The 23,720-nt window shown below is 36.4% G+C and overlaps 1 protein-coding gene and 1 long non-coding RNA gene across 4 annotated transcripts in view; both read left to right on the forward strand.

Moving 5' to 3' along the window:
- Nucleotides 1-22,879, forward strand: part of LOC139984055 (adhesion G protein-coupled receptor L2-like) — a 63,609-nt gene extending 40,730 nt beyond the window's left edge. The window contains exons 9-28 of one of the 3 annotated variants that reach the window (XM_071997740.1): nt 541-699; nt 2,046-2,149; nt 2,649-2,843; nt 3,526-3,597; nt 4,406-4,532; nt 5,189-5,347; nt 7,233-7,302; nt 7,937-8,093; nt 8,574-8,623; nt 9,081-9,213; nt 14,803-14,906; nt 15,762-15,864; nt 16,390-16,540; nt 17,621-17,687; nt 18,061-18,219; nt 18,603-18,729; nt 19,760-19,921; nt 20,176-20,204; nt 21,833-21,878; nt 22,423-22,643. In XM_071997740.1, coding sequence (XP_071853841.1) covers nt 541-699; nt 2,046-2,149; nt 2,649-2,843; nt 3,526-3,597; nt 4,406-4,532; nt 5,189-5,347; nt 7,233-7,302; nt 7,937-8,093; nt 8,574-8,623; nt 9,081-9,213; nt 14,803-14,906; nt 15,762-15,864; nt 16,390-16,540; nt 17,621-17,687; nt 18,061-18,219; nt 18,603-18,729; nt 19,760-19,921; nt 20,176-20,204; nt 21,833-21,878; nt 22,423-22,497 — 2,249 coding nt within the window. In that variant the 3' untranslated portion in view covers nt 22,498-22,643. Of the gene's footprint in view, nt 1-540; nt 700-2,045; nt 2,150-2,648; nt 2,844-3,525; nt 3,598-4,405; nt 4,533-5,188; nt 5,348-7,232; nt 7,303-7,936; nt 8,094-8,573; nt 8,624-9,080; nt 9,214-14,802; nt 14,907-15,761; nt 15,865-16,389; nt 16,541-17,620; nt 17,688-18,060; nt 18,220-18,602; nt 18,730-19,759; nt 19,922-20,175; nt 20,205-21,832; nt 21,879-22,422 lie in introns of all 3 variants that reach the window. The other 2 variants (XM_071997725.1, XM_071997731.1) reach the window with 2 other exon arrangements.
- On the forward strand, nt 9,592-11,792 carry LOC139973031 (uncharacterized). Its single transcript, XR_011795119.1, has 2 exons — nt 9,592-9,812; nt 11,007-11,792. It is a non-coding gene; the product is annotated as an uncharacterized lncRNA (long non-coding RNA).
- Nucleotides 22,880-23,720: the final 841 nt, after the last annotated feature.

Genomic DNA, 23,720 nt, shown 5'->3' on the forward strand with positions numbered 1-23,720 from the left:
ACTTGAGCCTTGGAAACCTCTGAGAGATGAACGTACTTTATATCTATACCCTTCTCGTTTGTGTTACATTTTTAAGTCGTCAGGCCCCGTAGCTTCACCGGGCACAGTGCCCCCCCCCCCTCACTCCCCGTCATCATGTGTACATAAAAACCTTACAAGTTACAGGAAACGAGTATTGTACCAGTCATTAAATTGCTGTCAATCTCAATTTTCATTGTTACATCATTGCAAATGGATTATAACCTACAAATAACGTGTAGGTATACCGTTACGCAATTACCGCACGAAACTACATGCCAACCTGCTGGAAATTTGTTTTGTTTATGGAGGAATATTTGCCTAATTACCAGGAAAGTTAACACAATATTGAAGGAGACGTGGGCTATGGGAGCGGAGGGGGAGGGGGTAGGTGGAGGGGAGGGGTGGGGCCAAAACGAAAGCAACTGAAATGCTATGCCTCTCTCTACACCACCAAGTTAATATCACGCTTTCTACCATCATATTATTTACATTTTCATTACTTTCCTTTATTTTGAACAGATGCAAGCGACTTCACATATCCACCAGTACCCGGGTCGGTACCTCCTACCACGGTTGCTCCTGTGACGCATTGCATGTCGATTTCTAAACTAGGACTGGACTGGCCCGACACCGAATTTGGTGAAACAGCAATTGTCAACTGCTTCGGGAAAGAGGATGGTAAGTGCTTTGGCAACACTTGTAAACTCAGCAAAAGATCGCGCCATTTTGTATTTCTTATTCCGTTGTCTCCCCTGTCAACTACGCCACTCTCTCGAGGCTTTCTATCGATACTTCTTCCTCGTGGTTATAAGGTTAATGATGACGCGACACAGAAATACGTTGCGAAATCACCAGAGTCGATGACGTCACTGTATCTATCTTTCATAACAATCAATGAACCAGAAGTAAGTGGCATATCCCATTGCGTGGATACGTTACACAGTTGTACACAATCATGTGCAGTGTGCGAACTTACATGTTTATACACAAATACTTGTTTTCTGATCATGTGATTACATTATAAAGGATACCACCATCTTTTGATGATTCATAATTTAAGATGTCTTGAATCAGTCAGTTAGAGCAGCTGAATTTATATTTCCATAAATTATAGAGTGCGCATGCGTACTGAATAAAGGTAATCCACTGAAAACATCGCTCGAGCTTCTCGCACAAAACAGTCGCGTGTCACACATTATATCGATGAACTGTTTAGATATTGTACAGCAATACAATACCGCTGCGTGTGTATGTGGGATTTCTCTTTTTCCAATAAATTTTTCATTAAGTTAGAGATATAGATTTTCTTTCTGATAATGAAAGATAGCCAGGTGAAGAATGTTTGTACAAGTCATGGGTAAATAAGAAGCTGGTTCTTCTTTTGTTACTGGTCTCATTTTCACTGGAACGGTTTCCGTGGCAACAATGCAATGGTATTGTCCAGATTGTAGCTAGTAACAAAATATCCTGATTCAAAATCAAAGTAAAACTACATTAATCGCTCAAATGAATACCGTATACCAATGTCTACGACAACCAAATTTAGTTTTCGGTCATAACTTTAAAGTTCGGATAATTTAAACTTATTCAAAGAAGACTACCGTTTTCCTTGACGGAAATCAGCAAACAGGAATTCACAAAAACTTGAATTTTGCTTCAGGTTGTAACTTTAGACATATATATTTCCACACCCAGAAATATTGACAAATGATTGGAAAGCTTTCAATCTCAAACTAACGATATGTATGATTATATCATTTGACTTCTCCTAAATTGTCGAGCTATGAAAGTTTTATTTTTCCATCCAAAGCAGAAACTTTATAATGTCATGAAAAAAACAGCACAATGCCAATTCAAGGTAACACATTGGCTAGCGTTGCCAGGTACATAATATCCCCATAATACGCGGAAACATCAAGTTGTGATGAATTTCAACAGATACACTAGACAACAACAAAAAACAGTTTTAATGGCGTTACTTCCCTTATGACTTGTTTACATTTGCTGTATTTTTGTTTTTTCAGTAAATGCAACTTGGTTATGCTCAAGAGAGGAATCTGGTTGGTATTCTGCGGGTCCTAATGTTACGCTTTGTCCTTCCAAATGGGTCTATGCTATCGAAAATCTGGTAAGTATGAAGAAATGAAATATTCAGTTATTTGAAAGGTAGTGAAGTATATGTACTCATGCTTGCATAATTGTTAAACGTTCGGATCAAGGGAAAGTATATTTATTTTACCTCTCTTCATTGGGAAGAGCAGTTTCAAACTTGTAAATAATTATTAATAACTATAGTCAAGAAGCGATTCTTTGTAGGTACTTCCTTGTTCTGTTTACTATAAGCAGTGCTTGACTGCAAGGGAGTAAGAAAGTTATATAAAATGGTGGCATCAGTTTGGAAACCGTGACGTCATCTCATTGTCTATGTCCTAAGGAGGATATGTAACACCTCCGTAATCAAATTATCACAGTTCTGAATAAAATGGGGGAATTGATGGGGGTGTGGATAAAGAGTTATGACATCATGACGTCACGTATATAATAATCATCATAATCATAATCATATAATAATAATAATAGTAATAATACGTTTACAAGTTCTTTTTTCTCTTGTTACTTTAATACAGATACAAAATGTTAGTTTTCCTGCTGCTAAGATAGCGATGATGGTACAAATGAATCTCGGTTCCGACAACGATGTTTCTGAAGAAGAAATTAAGAGGAGTGTGGAGTTAATCGATAATTTACTTAACCTACAAAGAGATCAATTGAACACAACTCACGGAGAAAATCGTCAAACTACTCTTGTTGATTTTAACAAGGTCATACATATTCATAAGTTATACTAATTCAGTTACACTTTATTATGCATATTCATAAGTTATACTAATTCAGTTAAACCTAAGTATCAAATGTATAGGATTGATTGTAAGGATTTATGTATCCATATAGAAAGTGCATTCCCATGAACACCAATGAACCCACAATACGGATATACTATCCTTCATTTCCAAAACGGATATTTCCTAGCGAGGGTGCGGATAATTAGATGTCAGTTTTATATTTAATTAAAGACATTTACAGGCGTCTCTCTTTTCTTACCAAATTTCTTTCCCCTTGTACTATACGCTCAAATGGTAAGGAGGGTGTAAGTAGGGGTGGGGGGTGTAGGGTGGGGTTGGGATGCAGTAATAGTTTTATGTGGAAGGCAATAAATCGAAATTAAACGAACCAAAAAATTCAGCATCTATGTAGTACAAAATAGCTTTATTTCTGTGCTGCAGTTATATCACATATGTTACAACATGTAAAGTATTTGAAATATTTAATATTCCAGATACCCAAACAGGCTTCTATGTATACATATAATTTTGTTTAATATGAATTATTCGGTAGAAGAATAAAATAAAATCAATATATCATAGGGACTTACATCCACAACTCTGGGGAAAACATCAATATTAATATAATAAATGTATGATATTGTTTATGTCTCACCAACAGGCCATACTGGAGATTGGAAGTGCTCTATTAGACACAGGCGTACGTAGTCCTTGGTTTGGAGATTCGAAAGAAGTAGGTTTTTAAATTTTCTTTTCTTGAACAACTGCAAGAACACGAAAGCAAAAAGTCTTTTGTTAGTGTTAACCGTTTAGCCTATATATGATTTTATACAAGTATTTATCTATTAAAATTTTGAACGTTAATATTATCTTCCGCCAACCAAAGTTTTAGGCCTTAATACGAAATGCATTTTGTTTCTCTGTGTTCCATATCTATCACTATGCAAATCTTGAATATTTGATATATTTGATATTTAAAGATATCAAAATATTCCCAAATATACTCGTATTTCAAATAATGGTCTGCACTCAAACCTCATTGTTTACAAGCTTTTGAAAATACCGTCGCCCCCCCCCCCAAAAAAAAACTCAATAATATGGCAACGGTGTGTAGGGCGGGGTGTGCGTTTGACAAAGTAACGTTTGGCACTTTTTACCAGTCTCATGTCCTATACCTTTTTCTTTAAACCACTTTTCGAGAAAGAGGCCAGCTATACTAATCCTATAGAAACGTAGCCTATTCCTTGTATAGTATTGGGTGGATAGGTTTGATATTGCCATTGATGACTTGCTAGCTAAGTATTAGCCTAAGCTTCGATTGTAGCCTTGAATTCGTTCAACACAATGATAGGAGTGATGCGCAAATATTTGAGATTATGAACATGAAAGATTGTTGGCATCCCTCTTTCCCTACCACTACCACCTTCCTTCCCCATTTTGTCGTTTTTTTTTTCTGTTATCTTCAAATATTATTAATAGTTACTACTGTAAGTTACTGTTATTAATGTACTACTTCATTATTCCTTTCCATTTACTTTCAGGAATCATCTGATCCAACAAACAATGATTTTGACAAATTTACCAGATTGTTGGAATCTTGCTCATTTCTCTTGGCAGACCAACTGACAGAAAACAGCTCCTTTACAAATATCACAACCAAAAATATTCGTGAGTCGATCCTTCTATACACACCTCGTTTCAGTGGTAATGAAGGTAATTCATGTAAATCGTCTTAGACAAGTTGACATCAACAAATTGATATATCAAATATACGCCACTTTAATGCGTGAATGAAGTCGGAATCTATCACTTTTTTATCGAATTTTACCAATTTCGAGGGCTTTTAGATTTTTTTTTTAGATATACAAATGTGATTATAGACATAAATAGATACAGTTCTGCCAATCATTATCCGATATGTTAATGAGCTCTAACGACAATATGTCCATTAACAAACTGCCTAAAAGGTTACAAAAAGAGATGGTTGTGTGATGACCATCACGTGATTGGTGACCACGTGATTGGTGACCCTGCGACTACAGGGAACAGTAGGTGACTTCTGAACAGGTTAACACTGAACAATTGCCTGTTCCCTTAGAATAATATTATATTGGGCATCTCATTGCAGACAAGCATTTCAACATGCGTGCATAACTTCCGTATTCATCACATTTTAAGAGTTATACTGCAAGAGAAAGGATCTGGATTTTGTGTTGTGTCGTTTTGGTCAACGTGTTGAACGGTTCTGTTAGATGGTAATCATTTTGTAATGATATAAATAGTAAATAGGTAAGTAATAACTTACTTTATCTTATTGCTTTCAGATTTGGAAGTAGCTAAAATCAATGTAGAAGAATACAGAGAAAGAAAACAAGTTCATTTCCCTTATGTTAGAAAGAAGGAACTACAAGAAGAAGATAATAAATACAGAGTGGCTATCCCGACAGACATTCAAAAGCAAACAAACTCCTCAGAAAAATTAGGTAAAGTATATAGGGTGACGATGATGACGACGCAATGACGATTACGATGACGACGACGATGACGACGATAACGATGACGATAATGATGACGATAATGATGATGACGACGACGACGACAATTTAATGACGATGACGATAACAATGGCGTTAACGACGACAATGGTGATGACGATGATGACAGTGCAATGACGATTACGATGACTATGACGTTGAAGATGACGATACCGATGACGATAATGATGATGACGATGATGACGATGCAATGACGACGACGATAACTATAGCGTTGACGACGACGACAATGATGATGACGATAACGATGACGATGACGATAATGACGATGACGATGATGATGATGACAATGCAATGAACGATGACTATAAATATGGCGTTGACGACGACGACGACGACAACGATGATGACGATGATGATGACGACGACGACGTCGACGACATCGGCCGGACTATGACTTTGAAGTGGACGATGACGACTACCATGATGATGATTTTTTTTCGTATGTTATCATTCGATGGATTGCCAATATACGTATTGTCAAAGAGATGCTGAATTGTGGTAATTAGAACCTGGAGAGGGAGTTTTCTCAAGCAATCGGATTAGATTCCTGTTGAGATTTTTGCCAAGCCAAATTATTTCCTTGACGCATCAACTTCTACCTTCCTGCTCTCAAAATTACTTCGAATGTTTTAATTTAATTATTAGTGCAGGTAATCCTATTACAAAACCAAAAGTTAATTTACCTTTCTGATGTAAATTAGTATGTTACAACGTTTTCTTTGAAATGATTAATCAAATTTCAAAACACAGAACGGGGAAATGTTTTCATTTTCACTTTTATGTACTTTAAAGTGTTGTTTTTCAAGGAAATATATGACTCACAAGGTCTTTTCGAAGGACGAAAGAAGATTTGATATATGAATTTATAAAAAAAAAGAATGTTCTTACAACTTCAGTTAAAAACCAAAGCATCAATAAACGATTGCCCTTGAAAGTCTTTGTACCATCTGCACTGTTATTTGCACCCACAATGCATTGTTTCTTATTGAGTTTTCGAGTTGTTTATGAGATGCTGTCTGAGCTCGTGACTAGGTATTAGTGACGTGCATAGGACTGCAAGGGAGTGTGTGATGGGGTTGGGGTGGGGGTCGGGACGTAACTTTCCCCCGGCTGACTTGGGTAAAGGCATGGACCGTTATAGAAAAACCGGAGCGGATCGATGGGTTGGTCATGAGGTCGTTGCAGTGGACTCCCAAGTAGAGGGTCTCTATACAATAAAATCAAAAGTTAAAACATAAGATGGTGCATTCCGGCCCGACTAACGATGGAGGGGTTAGGGGTGAGGGAGGGGAGGGGAGGGGTATTATGTGCACACCATTGCAAGCTAGTCCTTATGAGCATCGGAAGTTTGAAGGTTCATTTTCAAAAGAGTATAAGAAACATCGTTAAATTTTCTCCTAAGGTTTCTTAATGTTCTATAAGATATTTATAATAATTCGTGTATACTTGAGAGAGTCAGTATATCATCTGCACTATAGTTCAAAACATTACAGGCAAGACTAACAAACTTTAATTATGAATTTAAGTAATTTGAAATCCCTTCCCCACCTACTAAAAAAAAAATTGTATTGAATTAACGTTTGACGTGATCCCTGGCTACACGGTGCGCAAGGTACTGTGACCCCCCCCCCCCCCTCCCCCACCAAAACGGTATATTGGGATCGATACCAACCTTAGTTGACATAAAACAAGTAATCTGAGACCATGGCATGGTTCGAATTCCGTTCTAGCCGATATTTTTTTGCTCTTTTAAGAAAGGCAGTTTATGTTTTTTCAACCACCTTTCTTCTTCTATAATTTCTGTTCACAGTGACAATGTCAGTTCTTGTCTACAAGACGTTAGACATGTTGCTGTCACCGCAATTGAACCAAAATAAAAGGTAAGAGAATTCTAGAAAACTGGGAGGGTTGTCTGGAAGGAGGGAGAGAAGCTGGTTGTTTGGGTTGTGGGTTGTGGTTGGTGGGTGGTGGGTGGTGGGTGGGTAGATAGAGGTGGCAGCTTGACAGGAAACTTCGAAATTTTTAAAAGAAATTTATTTGAAAGTGCCTTTTCCCCCCTTAAAGTTTACAAGAGCAATTTCAGTATGCTTCGAAAGAGTACCTGTCTAGGGGACACTGGTTTACCTTCACGGCCACTCTTTACAAGTTATTGCATTTACGGGATGGACTGGGTACAGGATATGGAAAGAAAATAGAATGGGAGATAACTATCTTGTTTTGTAGCCTAATTATATAAAAGTTACACATGTATTTAGCCTCATTGCAGATGCATGATATATATATATATATATATATATATATATATATATATAAATATACATATATATATATATATATATATTGAGGGGGGGGGGTGGGTGGAAGTTATCGTACCACAAATCCCGTGTTAGCCAGGATAACTACATATGGACATTACACTACACTTGCAGTTGAATTTAAGAATTTAGGGCGAATACTTTAGTAGACGATATGAATATTCATAAACTGATTGCTTACGTCACAATTTGACTCTAGTAGCCTGGATACATCGATCGGCAATACTACTACAGTGGTTGCAAACAGTACTTCTATCATCGCATCTGTGGTAATTGGAATATCCATACAGGTGAATGGGGAAGACGTGACCGACCTCGGAGATGAACAGGTTGAAATTAGCTTTAATCATCTAGATGTAAGTAAATATATATAATACAGATTTAAACCTAAAAATAAATGTTACAGCTTTATATAGCTATGATTCAAATTTATTTCCGTTTCAGGGAAAAGGTCTTACATACCTTCTTTAGAAATTTAAATGACTCATATACGACCGTATGGCTACTCTACAACGTGGCGAGGGCTGAAATTAAAAAATATAAATCAATATTAATAATTTCCGTTGTAATCATTGAATACTCTACTTATGTATGTTTAATGACAAATTTATGCAGATCCATGCACTTACCTGTTCCGACTCTTTTCTCTATTCATACCAAGTAGAGTTTTACTTTGACGTCACTGAGAATGTCTCAAGTTATGTGAAGTTCCCCCAGGTGTCCCTCCTCGCCCTCGTCGCTCCCTTATCGCATATCTTTACCACCCGTGGCATTCAGTACATCATGCACTACAAAAAACACTGACAAAGTCATTTTTTCCCTTTCTTATTTTGCAGAAGAATCTCACCGGAAATACAACTTGTGTATTCTGGAAGACCTCTGCGAAGTAAGTCGACCGCTAAGACAGTGATATTTATTCAGTTTGTGGAAATAATTTTATCGCCACGAAATATGACTGATAATCCCTATACTGGTCAAGTGAAACAAAGGTTACCTGACTTGGGGAAGTGGGTAGCCTTTATTTTTTTTGAGATTAGAAGTGGGTCAGATATATTTTGATCCATTCATAGTGATTTTACATTTCTACAGACGGATCTCATCCTTCCCCCCCCCCTCCTGACCCCAGGAGTCCATCCCAAAGCTAGCTAAGGCCCTGCCAACTTGTTTGTATATATTATGATTTGGCTCAATTTATGATGACGTGTGTAACTTTGACTCGTTCCGAATAGTGAAATCACACACGTCCTATTGACGTATTTGGCATCTTAAAGGTATTGTATATATTAAATCGTATTAGTTTTACTGTTGTTTAGTTATGATATTATTTGTTTCTTTCCTCCCAGAAGTGATACTACGGGTGGCTGGTCAACTGGAGGATGTCGTAAGCTGCACAGTAACCAGACAGTAACCACGTGCGGTTGCTATCATCTGACAAACTTCGCAATATTAATGGACGTCACTGGAGCACATGTTGAAGTAAGGCGTGGCTTTATTTATGACGTCAATGTCGATGTTTACTACTGAAAAAACATAAACGTAATCATCATTGCATATAAATGTGCTATAGTAAAACAAACAATGGTCACAAACTTTCAAGCATGCACCCTCATAGACTTGTCTTACTCACTCTTTGTCTGTCTGTGAGACATATTATTGTCCAATTTAAAGGATGACTTTGGACATAAATTTCATTATTATATGTCAAAGGTCACAATAAAGAATATGTTTCATCTTATGATTCTATGACTATTCCGGTTGACAATGTATTCACTTTGAAAGGTCGCCAGTATTGGCCTCAAATGTGCTAAAGAGTCACAAAATGGTCACTCATGCTTCAACTTCAACTACTTAATCAGAGCCGTATATAGAGAGAGTTTGGCCAACTGGCGATTTGTGACGTCACACGCAAACCATGGGCATCAAAATAGGTCCAGTTGTCGTTACCAGTTGCGCGAAACACGAAAAACACCACACACAATATATAGCAGCTTTGCACACTGTGCTCGTTGCGAACAAACGAAGCGACTCAGAATGTCAGATTTTGACAGGCATACGAGGAACAAAATGGATATCAGGTAATGAATTAGAGTATGCGTTAGTTAATGACATTAACGTTTATCTTCACACCTGAAATGCATAGAAAACTAGCTGAAAACCTGTCATTACACTTGTTTTATTTTACGCCTCATACTACTAGTCCTACTTTGGTCATACAAACGAAAAGCACACATCACAGTCCTGGCTAGGCTAGATTACAGACGCACAACTATAGCATCAGGCCTACATTAATAGATCCTTCAATTAAATAAAGTAGGCCTACACATAAAATGACAATTTATGCTTCACTGATCTTTTCAGGTTTGCCAAAAAGTAGTTGTACCAGAGGTCATTGTATTAAACTCCAGAAGTTACATAGTAGGATTAATATTCAGCATAACTTTTTCTCTAAAGTCTAATACAACTTATGCAAGGGTTGTGAATGGATGGAATGGTTTGCCTGAGAAGGTTGAATTGCAAGTAGCGTGAATGGGTTTAAGAATACTTTGGATGAGTACATTAAGCATTGTAATTGGGTATGACATTTGATGTCTGCGGTTTTATTCCTCTCATATAGCCTTAGGGTCCTTAATGGGGACTTGAATGTCTCTCCTGGTCTTTTTTTCTACTAAACTAAACTATATACTTGAGTGTAGGAGTTAGCAATAGTTGGGAGTCTGTGGGCAAACCTAAGACTGATATTGTGGTGTTAATTTCTCAGGAATGTAGTACTAGGCTATAGTAGGTGCAACAGATTGAATGGGTCTGTCGAGAAAAAAAAACCCGCAACAACTGAATACTGGTGTATGTTGTAGCTTATGTATTTTCCATTAACATATATACTATATGGTCATGTCCTTAATAAGGTTTCATGGATCACACTGACATAGTGTGCCTACTTGTCAGTGTTGTCAACTGAGCACAGGGCTGATGACATCATTCAGTTTGTTATTATGCAGACAGCAAATGGCCATAATGATAATTATTAATTGTTACTTATTCTTCATACTGCCCTTACTGGCCTTACCTGAACAGTGATGTATAAAAATGCAAGAAGTCGTTAAGCTTTTCATTTAAGAATCGTTTCAGCCTGTCCTATTTCAAACATATGATTGGCAGGTTTCCACGTTACATAGCTTATCAAAATGGAGCTGTTCTGTAAAGCAAGAAAATCACACATATGCATGCATACAAACACACTCATATATAACAATTTCTGAATATCTTTTCAGCTGCCCAAAGGTACTGGAATGCAAGCTCTGTTGGGTGAATTAAAAAACCCTCATTGTACTCTTTTATCGTGGTCAGCATAGCTGGAACCAGCAATGATGGTGATGTGGATTTGACAGTACCTAGACCAGAATTCAATAGCTGCTTTGTGTTGAAGTGGGTTCAACTTGCTCAAGGCCATGACAGGATGACGACTAGACATTAGGATGAATTATTTGTTGCAGAGCTCTATAAACCAGGCAGTTGTTAAAACATCCATTGGGTGACCCTCACAGGCTACCAGGCACTGCATCGCAGAAGCAAAATGAAGTGTGTGTGATACCTTCATCTTATGAGAGTGGAATGGTATCAGTGTGGCCTCTGTCAATTTGGCTTCAAGTCTTTGTTTTCTTGAAAGCTGAGAAGATCTTTCAGTGGTTTCACACTGACCTCTGTACTTGACAATTCATGTGTATTTGCCAGCTCAGGAGGAAGCCAGATTTTAATTACATTAACCAATGCTGACTTTTTTTGGGACATGTAGTACATCTGCAAGGAGGTGAAGGAAGCAGTTGGAGTTGCATGGATGTGGAATCTTGTTGATAGTCTGGCAGTTTTATCCACAGATTATCCCAAAGCTTCTCCACATTGCCACATTCAGAACTTATTACATTGATAAACTTGAAAATTGCAGGAATCTAACGAAGCACCCATCAAGGGAATTTGTTTGTATAATTATTGAAAGCTGTGACCTTCTGATGTGACAGACTAATGTGAAATAAAGGGCAGTAGATTACCTTGTAAATGAACCTTGTTATTGTTTGATTGTATCTAATGTTTGCAAAATTTTAAGTTGCATGCTACCAATTGAAACATAATTCTTTCTCTATTAATGGGATATAAATACTTCTCCTTAAAGGGTGTGGAGACTCCCGCACAAAGAAACGTCTCATGCCGGTTATCTGACCTAGTTTCGAATGCGGTGTAACAGAAGTGTTAGAGACCACCATTGATCCCAGAAAATACACATACAGCTTGCTACCATCTGTAAATAGACATTAGTGTACAGTCAATACAAACATCACAGTCAATACCCACAACACAGTGCACATAGCAGCGTGGACATCTCAGGTCTAGATAAAAGATAACAAGGTATCAGGTTTCATTACTGTAGACCTGCCTTTTGTAGCGACACAAAAAAACTTCACTTGCAAGCAACGGAAAGTAAACTTTTTCAGAGCGCGGCATGCGGTTTAGGGCAAGTCTTCAATACCTTTAAATATACTGCATCGGTTGTTGTCACTTGATCATTTGCTTGTGTGTGAGCTAAACAGCTTAAATAATATGTAAAAAAATAATACAAACTTTCAAATTGCCAGATATTTACTTGCTCAAAATCATTATCCAATCATGATTTGTTGCTATCCTTGAGTCCATTATTCAGATGATGAGGCAGATTCCCTTCAACTCTCCATGATGAAGGTAAAACCTTATATCTTAACCAACTGCCAATGAGTGTCCATTTGAAAGTTTCAAACACACAAGTGCATTGATTAAAACAAAGACTTTATTGCTGTGGTTGCAGGAACTGGATTTCAGTCTAGTAGTCACTCACCAGGTTTGTCATTATCACAGTCTGCTAACTGTGGCTTTTTATGTTAGGAGTTTTTCTTCAGAGCACATGTCACCTTTGATTTGTAAAAAAAGTCCTGAAATTCAGGGAGTTAAAATTTACTGTCTAAAGATAATTTAAAAAGATTTTTTTAACTTCAATCGTCAATGTGGGTGTCAATTAAGGGAATAAGGAGGTACTGTCGCAACTTTGATAAATGATAGTTGACTGCATCCAAATTAAACCAAGGCCTAGGCTATACTTTTGAAGAAGAAAAAATTAGGCTGAATTCATGTTAGCCTAAAAAGGCTAGGTGAATGCTGACAATTAACACAAACCAAGATCATTTAACCATTTGGGCACTTGTTTATGGCATACTAAAAGGGTCTCTATAATTAGGCCTGTATGTGTACACAACCCATAAGTTGCCAATGAGTATAGACCTAGCCTAACTAGTTTAGGCCTAGGCTACTTTGTTTTCCTTAGACCTAGTTTAATTGGGCCTTATACTGTGCCATATTATGTAATGTGCTATAACAGTTGTAGTTATAGCAAGAATGGTCCAGGTCTAACTTAGCCCAGGCTTAACTTATGCTTCGGGCTTAACTAAGGATTAGGGCTTTACGTGATGCCTAGAGGCTAGCCCACCCTTTTACATTAAACTAAAAGTGATACTTTTTTAGCCTAGGCATACAATAACTAGGAATTAGGATAACTGTATGTGCGACTGAAACTGCCATGCCTATGATTAGGAGAGCTGGCATAATGAAATCGAATTTGTGGATCGTAAAACGAGAGAGAATAGCCTTGCATGTAATTACAGAAACCAGTCTGAACGTAAAATTCTCGCATTGCTTGTACATTACTCGTATTACACTAGGGCCTATGGCTAGTAGTAGTATGGGCCTAGGCTACACAGACTTTTTTTCATTAGATCTCCATCTTGTTCTTTCTACTTCCAAAAAATTCCTCTTCTTTTATGGTCAGTCGGATAATCAAACAACAATATCCATGTTCTGACCGATCGCAGCATCCCCAGCACCATTTCTTTCATAATTTCGTACTTTTTTCGTGTACACAAACGATAGTCTATACACTGTGAGTATGCGTGTCGTCTGCTATAAAGTTTTCAAGTGGACCTATTTTACCACCCTGTGTGGGCGTTTTCCCTCTCGACCAATCCAAATCGGTTACATGGTTGGCCAAACTCTCTCTATATACGGCTCTGTACTTAATATATAACTACCGCCCTCATTATCCTTGTACATACCGAAACATTTAATTGTTTTGATTTAACACTCCGCAATGTCTGCAAGTACTGTTGAGATGCAAAACCATCAGGAAAGTACTTTCGAAGACTTCTAGCAATTTCTAGCAAGCTAAAAGTTTAAGCCAATACTGATGACCTTTAAGATACGTTAAATGTCTCTAATCTTCCTTTTAAGGCTAACTGGTTAGTACATCGGGTCCTCATTGCAGGCCATAATTTTAGGATGAATCCATTCTTTGAAAATAAGTTTTAATAACTGGAATAATCTACATATAACAACAGAGCACCATGGCAGTTCAATACTATACTTGTCCTTGATAAATATGTAATATATTATAAACATGTCATTTGAGGTCATAAAATATCTTATGTTTGTGTTGGATCTGATAAATTGATCGTCTATATATGCTAGACTACGAGGTATACAGTCACTTCAATTGATAAGTTTCGGGTGTTTATATAGAGACGTCTGTTAAAGGTGACAAAGATATGTATAAACTTGACTATTAATAATAGTGATTTGAACGTTCTGCAACATATTAAATATTAATGTCATTTCTTATCGAGTCATCTTTGATCACACCTCAATGTTTGGAAAGAGTTTAGAGAGTCAGCGCATCAATAGAAAAAAGTTTTTTTTTAAACTTTTTCTGTATATTTGTTATGATTGTTCAAATAATGCTTTCAATAATCAAGTAAATTTATGCCGACGTAATACATGGCCAATGATGAGCCGTTGTTTCCTACTGTACATTCGCCTCAATTACAACTATAATGGAGATAACATACGTCAAGTGTCATGACATTACTCCCAGTTTTGTAGTTTTAGAAATTAAGTATATTTGTCAACATTGATATGCTTTTACAAAAAACATCAAATTTTCAAGGGAACAATAACTGAAGGGAGATTTTCATTCAACGCTGTTTTCTTTGTTAGTTATCAGAGGGACATACTTTAGCCCTGGAGTTGCTATCCATCATCGGGTGCAGTATATCCATCGTGTGTCTGTTGTTATGCGTTGTCATCTTCACATGCTTCAGGTAAGTCCCTTTCAGTTTAAAAATATGACAATAACCGATCATGTCTATCTGTTTTATTGAATGAAAAACAGCCGTTTTATGTAGTTTATTTTGGTATGTTATATAAGTTTGGTATAGTTACTGTATATAATACAGTACTATATAGCATCTTGTTCTTGTCATTAAGTTAACTGTCAGCAGGGACGAATCCTGAATTTGAAAAGGAAGGTGTATGTGACCCTGGGGTCGCTAAATCAGACAGCTGACATGGGGCGGGGGAGGGGGGTGATTCTTACAACAAATGGACATGAAATACTTCATGCACTGAAATATAGTGGTAGGTTATTGGTCTATAAAGCTAGGTCTAGAAGCAGGATTGTCGTAATAACTAATTTTATTTATTTTTTGTGGCATTGAAAATGGGGAAGGGTGAACAAATTCACCTCCTTGGGTCCGTACCTTGTCAAATTTCATTTCAAAAACAGTAGAAAATGTCCAAAAAAGGGGAACATGCTTGGACTTTATTTATGTTGATTAATACTATTAATATGATTAGAAATGTTTAGAACCGAAAAGAAATCATCGGTTAAAATTGATCATTGATTAAATTCTTGCAATAAGAATAGCTTGTAGGTTTGTCTTTATTTGATAGTAATTATAGCATTATTGTGCTCATCCATTTTTTGGTATATAGGTTTGGCAAACCTAAGGCAACTAACCTCAGCGACTTGCTTCAGATCAAAATATTTCTGCAAATTGATTCCATTTAAATACAATAAAAAGAAACAGGCCTAAGTCTTTACTATAATATTGAAATCATCCTCAGAAATTCGAAACTTCTTTAGTAAAACGACTTATCATGTTTGATTTCATTAGAGAATTGAGGAACATACGTACAAGCATCCATCGAAATTTGTGCTTCTCACTGCTAGTAGCAGAACTGCTGTTCCTATGCGGAGTAAATTTGACCCATTTAAAGGTACAGTTTCTTTGTCATTTGCTTCCTTTCTTTCTTTCTAATTTGCATATATTACATGGCGTCCAGATCGCCCCATAATGTAATTACTTCTCAAGGTGCAAAATATAACACCAATTTGTAACTACGAACCTTTCCATAATCATAATACCATTTCTCAAATGGGAGGGAGTACCCCATTCCCACCCACCCTCTGCAAACCTCCTTCTCAGGCCACAACATCCATCACTGGAGGGTCGCCAAGGGAAAGAAGGTGACAATTTAGGTCACCAAGAGAAAAAGTTTGAATCCCACGAGGAACTAAAGTCTCAGTCCACTTTCACCCGTTTCCCCACCTTCAAGATTTCTAGCAAAAAGAAAGTTAGATGTAGTCAGAACTTTTATGCTTGTGTAAACAATTTGTTGAAAAAGGTGAAGCGGGAAAGTTTTTGTAAAATTTTAAAATGTTAAATTACTTTAAATATATGTACTATATATATTTAAATATATGATATGTTACTGTTTCCTTTTTTGATGTAATTTATATAGCTGGTGTGCACCCTGGTAGCAGTTTTGCTACATTACTTCTTCCTGTCGGCTTTCGCCTGGATGTGTTTGGAAGGTGTACAACTCTATGTCATGCTGGTCCATGTGTTTCACACCAATAACAAGATACTACCATACTATATAATAGGATACGGTAAGCCTAACATTGGTAAATTCAGGATCTTTCTATTAGAGAGGGCGTCTTCCTTTTCAAGGTTGTCAAGATTTTTCATGTTTCACCTTCGTGTAAGCTTTCGTCATATTTTTCACGATATCGGGGAGGATAATAACCATATTGACATTCTCTCTACGACGCTGTGCTATTTTGTTTCCTGATATTATTTACCAACTCTTTTTGCAAATGTTGACATTATCATATTGGAGATTAGATTAAAAGTCACTCTTCAAACTGCGTGTACATAAGGATTCAATTGAACGATTGAAATCGATTTGAAAGATACAACAGCTAGTAACAATGATATCATATACATGTTAGTCGGTTGTGTATATGACTTAACTGCTTAGTGATCAACACACAAAAAACTGTCACCCTTCAATTTTTTTTCTTTGAGGATGTGATGGGGCTAAAAATAAAGGGCATGCGGGAGGCGATTTTGCCCGTATAGTACAGTGAGGGAAGGATTATGAATTATTCATATTATGTATTTCCTAATGATGAATATTCATATTTCATTGCTTCACCACGTCACGACCAGTGCAAGTACGTCATCAGAGATAACGTAACTAAGGCTTACAACATGATATAGTAGCAGTCGTAGTGTGAGAATTACTGTTATGCATTGCGTATAGTTGAGTGTCACTGCGTCGATGTATATATATATGTATACACTTGTATACTGAACAATGTCTATTTTGATGAGATTTTACCAGACTTAATCTCTCACTCAGTACAGTTGAATCTGTTAGGGTTATAAACCGAAGTCAATTGAAGTTACTGTCATTAACACTGTCGCTGTACTGCGAAATAATAATTCGCCTGTGGGAGGGGATTGGAAGGATGGCTCGTGTCCAACTGTTGCCATGTCTAAAGCAATCCAATTTAAATATGTTGTATCCTTCATAACACTATTTTTTGCCCTATTTCAGTTCTATGTTTCGGGTTTTTTTTTTGTATCGTTAACATCAGTTAAAGATTAGGTTTGTTCTACCATAGATATACAAATGATGCGATTCGTTGCGTCATAAATAACGTTTTATATTTTTCGTCCAATAGGAATACCAGCTATAATTGTTGGTGTGGCCGCCGGAGCCAATCCCTCTGGATATGGAACAGAACACTAGTAAGCTTTATAATAAATGTTAAACAAATCCTATAGATTGCTAGGGTTTGATGCATGTAACTTATGAAGTCAAATGTTGTGGCGCTATACATGATTAAAACTCAACCGGAAGCAGTGCTTGACATTTATAGCAACATCTTTCGAGGTTAGTATCAGCCCAAGGTACAAAGACACATATGTACGTCAATTGCTATACTTAATGACACAATTCGTTTAATTAGCCGATTAATCGATTAAAGCACGATAACTAATAGTATTCAACACGTGATATGTATATATATATATATATATATAGATTGATATGAAACGATTAAAGTACTATATATATAGGCTAATTAATAATAATTATATGTATTGTTCTCCTTATGTGCAGCTGTTGGCTTTCTGTAGTCGACGGGTTCATCTGGAGTTTTGCTGGTCCCGTTCTTTTCATGATTTTCGTGAATATTGTGTTCCTCACCAGAGCACTCCGTGTCGCTTATACAAAGAGCTCTTCGATTCAAAAAGATTCTCAGAAGAACCCAAACATCAGGTATGCATGATATTTTAACCCCCATCCCCACCCCCCCACCCTCTCCTTCATTTTCTCTTTCTTTTCCTCTCACGTCCCCATCCAAAATCCACGCATATACGCACAAAACATTATTTAATAAATATATTCGTGTCGCAATAATTTTGTCGATATAAATAGTTGAAAATAAAATAAAAATATAAACTTGATGATCTCAAATAGAAAAACGAGTGACCAAAAAGGAAAAAGACAAAAAAAAGAAGGAAAAACCTGTTGACATCAGTTTTATATGCTTTTAATCATAATTATTGGATGTCATCTTTGCAGATTGGTATGTGGTTAAAGTAAAGCTATACATTATGTTTATGATCATATTTTATTCATTATTTTGCATTTCTTGTTAGGTCATGGATTAAGGGCGGAATTACGTTAACCTTTCTCCTTGGGACCACCTGGGCTATTGGTTTTGCTTTCATTGGCGCTCAAACCGTCGCTATGGCCTATGCATTTACTATTCTCAATTCTTTGCAGGTGAGTTTGTTTATTGATGTTGCTATGGCGATTAGTAATGTGGCGATGTCGATATTGTATGATATGACATGACAGGATACATTAACGTGGGCCTGTTGTCTTCTCAAGTTAATTAGGTCTCATAGACTGTGTACAAATGTCACAGACCTGACACTTGTCACAGACATGTCACATGTCACAGACATGTTACATACTATTATTATTATTATTTTTATTATTATTATTATTTTACCAAATTTATATAGCGCTCTTTTCATGCTTAAGCATGTTCAAGAGCGCTTTACAATGACAACAAAATGACGAAACCCTTAAAATATGAATATGAAGAATAAAATTGACACACCTGAAATATTAATATAAAAAATATATATATATAAACGAAGGAATAATTTTTAAAAATAATATAGATTTACAGTGAAATTCCTAAGAAAAAAGTGAGTTTTATGTAAATTTTAGTAACAAACTGACAAAATCCCTTAAAATATGAATACGGAAAATAAAATGGACGCAGCTTGAAATTAATAAAAAAATAAAAATGAATCTATAAGGATTTTTTTTTAAAACAATATAGTTTTACAGTGAAATTACTAAAAAAGAAAAAAAAAGGTAAGTTTTAAGCAAATTTAAGTAACAAAATGACAAGACCCCTTAAAATATGAATACAAAAAATAAAATGGACGCAGCTTGAATATTAATATAAAAATATATAGTTTTAAGTAATTTTTTAAAAGTGGCAAATGAAATACAATGTCACAGCCCTATATTGTACGCCGTCTGGTTGTGTCTTTGTTTGCCTAATTAAATGACAAATCTCGAACTTCCAGACGTATCATGTGTAGTAAGAATATATGAGCAGAAGGAATGATGACGTCATGAAGAATAGCCGCTGTTTGAATGCGACAATATACCGTAGTGGTGCGTGACGTCACATGATAAGACGCATCGCGTCACCGTTTATTTAATAATTATGATTTAAAATAAAGAACTAGTCATCTTTCTATAATTTTATTTTTCTCTTTTCTGTATACAGGGATTTTTTATCTTCTTCTTCCACTGTGTTGGAAATGAAAGAGTTAAACGGGAGCTCCTGCACTCTCTTGCCCGACAAAGCTGGGTACCAAAAGCTATCAAGAGACGCCTCTTACTGAAGGGACAGGCAAATTCCACCGTGGTATCAACCGCTGCATCACAGGTACATATGCTAGCATTAGTACCATATAGCGAGAGTAGAGGGGAGGGGAGGGACGGGTGTGTGTGTGAACGTTTGTTTCAGCAGAATTTTAGTTTGAATATGTCAGCGATATAGTGCCAACAAAAACAAAACATGGAAAGATCACTAAGAAAGACACATATCTCATGTAACTCATTAAACTATGGTGCGTGTGTGTGATGTGTCATTTTTATTACGTCACATAATTGAATATTCATTCGTTTTCGTTCATACAGAAATGGACCTTTAATTTGTCTACTTTCCGGTAATAAATGACAATAATTTTAAATTCTCACTTTTAAGAAAATATAGGCTTGCCCTGAAAATGAAAGTGAACGAAAGCACGTGCTGCACAGGAATCCACATAACGGTAGAAATATCACCAGAAGAAAAACAAAGCTATATCTCTAATTTTTCTCTTTCAAAATTGCACTTTTGGTCGATTCCACCGTAAACTTATTTGATTTACAGACGCCGAAGATGTTGGAGAGTGGTTTTGTTTCTTTTCAATATTTTAAGTTCATTTACCACTCTTAGGCACGCCTGACGAGAGGGGGGACAATTTTCACGGGGCCCGGGCCCGGTTTCAATTGGGAAGGGGCCGGGAAAAACATATATTGTTTTCCTTGGGTTAATGTGATACAAAGTAACGGGGGCGTCCCAAGAGGAGGGTGCCGAGGTGCAAAATGGTGCTATATTTTGCACCTCTTGAAACAATGTTGGAGAATTAATCTCTGTTTAGGTTGTACAGCACATATATGTCAGCCAATGGGAGGGTGCCGAGGTGCAAAATCGTGCTATATTTTGCACCTTTTGAAACAATGTTGAAGAATTAATCTCTGTTTAGGTTGTACCGCACATATATGGTATAACTGTATGTACTGTACACTTACGATTTTTTTGTCAGCATGTTGGACGGGCTGGGAGGGGATTTTAATCTGGCGGTATAGAGCTCCCCCCCCCCCCCCAGGTGTATGTGGTTTCACCCTTGCCTTCATGTAGTGTCGTCTGATATTACATGGTGTTATGATTTATACAAAGTATACGTAACACCTCACAACACATACAAACATACATTTAAGTTCCTTTCTGTTGTAATTAAGCACAGCCGTTTTCCACATAGAACGAAGAACATGCACATTATTAAATATCAATATCAATAAAGATATAAGATAATGATATCTCGCTCCTTATGCACCTTTTCAAAGTTTCATTTAATTTTAAAATGTGCACAAAAATTATCAAATTTTACCATGTTATTTGTGATTTTCACTGATTAATTGTGCAGTTGGTTGGTTGATTGATGTATTAATTGATGTAATAATTGATTTTGTTTACCTGTTACTACAACCTTCACATAAATCGTCACTGATGGAAGAGATTTTCAATCTATTTACTATAGTCGATCATGACGTCAGTTTAATCCTAACTTTTGAGTGATTGTTTGATCGATCCATTGATTGATTGGAAGTGATTTCCAGATTGTTCAAATTAATCATTCGTGACTTTGTAGAATGCATTCATAGTGAATCACGTTTTGCTGTTAAATTAAAAAAATAAAATCAAGAAATGAAGATCGCTTGTACGCGTTACATGTTGTTTTCATAGAATTTGCAAATATAAGCAATGTTATTAATAAGGTTAATTTTACGGTTACAATTCATACATCACAGATAGGCATATATATATATATATATATATATATATATATATATATATATATATATATATATATATATATATATATATATATATATATATATATATATATATATATATATATATATATATACATATATAATTTTCCCTAAATGTAGCATATTGCTCGTTCATTTAATCCTATATCGAAAAATGCCAAAAAAATACTGTTCCTTTTTGTCTCATCTCGTCTAGTATCCCGATTCTCAACGAAAGAAGGATGATGAATTTCCCGAAACAAGTAAGTCAACTAAATAACTGTCCTTTTTAGTTTAGTTTACTTTCGTTGGGTGAATCTGGTAGGCAATGATAGCTTTGCAATATTTTTTTGTTGAATTAATCAATGAAGGGCAATTAGTAGTTATAAATTGTTATATTTCCCTTTGTGGCGGCTTTGATGACCTATGACATCAGGCATCTTGTTTGGCTGCCTGAAAACTAGACAATCAAGAAACAAAAACTAAAGATATACTCGGTGAATTTCGTTTTGTTCTTAAATGCTTTCTCATGTCTTTGGGTTTGGGACGGTTGCAAGTGAACCAAAAAAGGAATGTGGAATTGACATGTTACGGATGAATGAAGCCCAACGGTAAAGTAGAAAATTGTGATCAAAATTGTGAGAAATAAAAAAAAATAATAATAATAATTTTGTCAATGTGCGTTTATGACATTCCACCTACTTGTTTCAAGTTCCCTTCATGTACAAAATGTATCAATTTTTATAATTCCGCTTCCAGTCGCTTATATAAACGGCTGTTTTTCCACCTGTTATTTCTTTCTTATAGGACCAACAGACGTCAACCTCGTGGAAGAAACTAACGACAAACGTAAGACTCAAGTATTTTTCACCAACCCGATGATAAAGATCCACGATAGCGACGCGTCATCTGACGTCATTGATCCGCCCCGTCAATCCTGGTTACATAACCACGGCGTACATGAGTCTAACCCGTCCGAATACATCAGCAATTACCCGGAACCGGATTACTGTTGAATATGCATAAGAATATGCATTGAATATGCATTGTATATGCATTGAATATGCATTGAATATGCATTGAATGTGCATGTCGCAGTCTACTTTTATCGTCTATTGTGTATTTGTATCTTGATTTGAATTAATGTAATCAACACATTTTCTCTCTCGAGTTAAACTCCATTAACTGCTATGTTTACTTGTATGGTAGGTAACCACGTAAGGCGTTAGTGGGAGGGAAGCTGAGGGGATGTGCACACATGAGTAGGTGGTGGGAGGGAGGGGAGGGTGGGGGGGGGGGGGTTACAGAGACAAGAGTTAAGTTGCAGATGCACCGTCCCGTTCTCTTGTGTGTTTCTATTATTACGAGCTGGTATGTTATACAACCCGAAAATACTGGTATCCATGGTGACGTCTCACTTCTCATTTAATTTGTTATGGTACATACACATGCAGGGCCTTGTCGGTAAAATGCGTTGTATCAGTCGGCGTGCCAATATTCTTGCCTTCCCTGTTTGCTTATCCCCTCCCATCACCTTAGAGCGAATTCCTTCTTACGTCATTAACATAATAGATTAGAGAGTGATTCTTCATGTGTTCTCTCTTTCATGCGAATACAGTGCAAAATACATACGGTGGGTTATGCATAATTTATGTAGGCTAAACATATATCCCCTTCTTCGACATTCGAAATTGTTCTAGCTTACATAATCGATAATCAATAATCAATAATATATGTCGATTAGTGATATGACATACACAGTCTCTGGTTCTCTTCTATCATTGTACTTCTTATACAGGACGTGTGATAAGTCTATCGACAGTTTATATATACAATAGCAGCATCAGCCCAGATTCTTGTATGCAAAATTAGGTATCGGCATCTTAGTCACTTAACACCTCACTTTAATTGTTTTTTTTTCTATGTCGTACGAGCCCTTTACCTCAGATGCAGTAAGAATATTCCTTCACATTGGCCCGCCATATCGGCCGGTCTGTTTCCATGACAGATGTGGGTGTCTAGCTTCCTAAAAACCGGAAATTAGTCGACCAAAGACTCAATTTGAAGGATGTTAGCTATTAGCCTCACGAATCATTCTGTGTTTG

This window comes from Apostichopus japonicus, chromosome 2 (genome assembly GCF_037975245.1).
Source record: "Apostichopus japonicus isolate 1M-3 chromosome 2, ASM3797524v1, whole genome shotgun sequence".
Taxonomy (NCBI): domain Eukaryota; kingdom Metazoa; phylum Echinodermata; class Holothuroidea; order Aspidochirotida; family Stichopodidae; genus Apostichopus; species Apostichopus japonicus.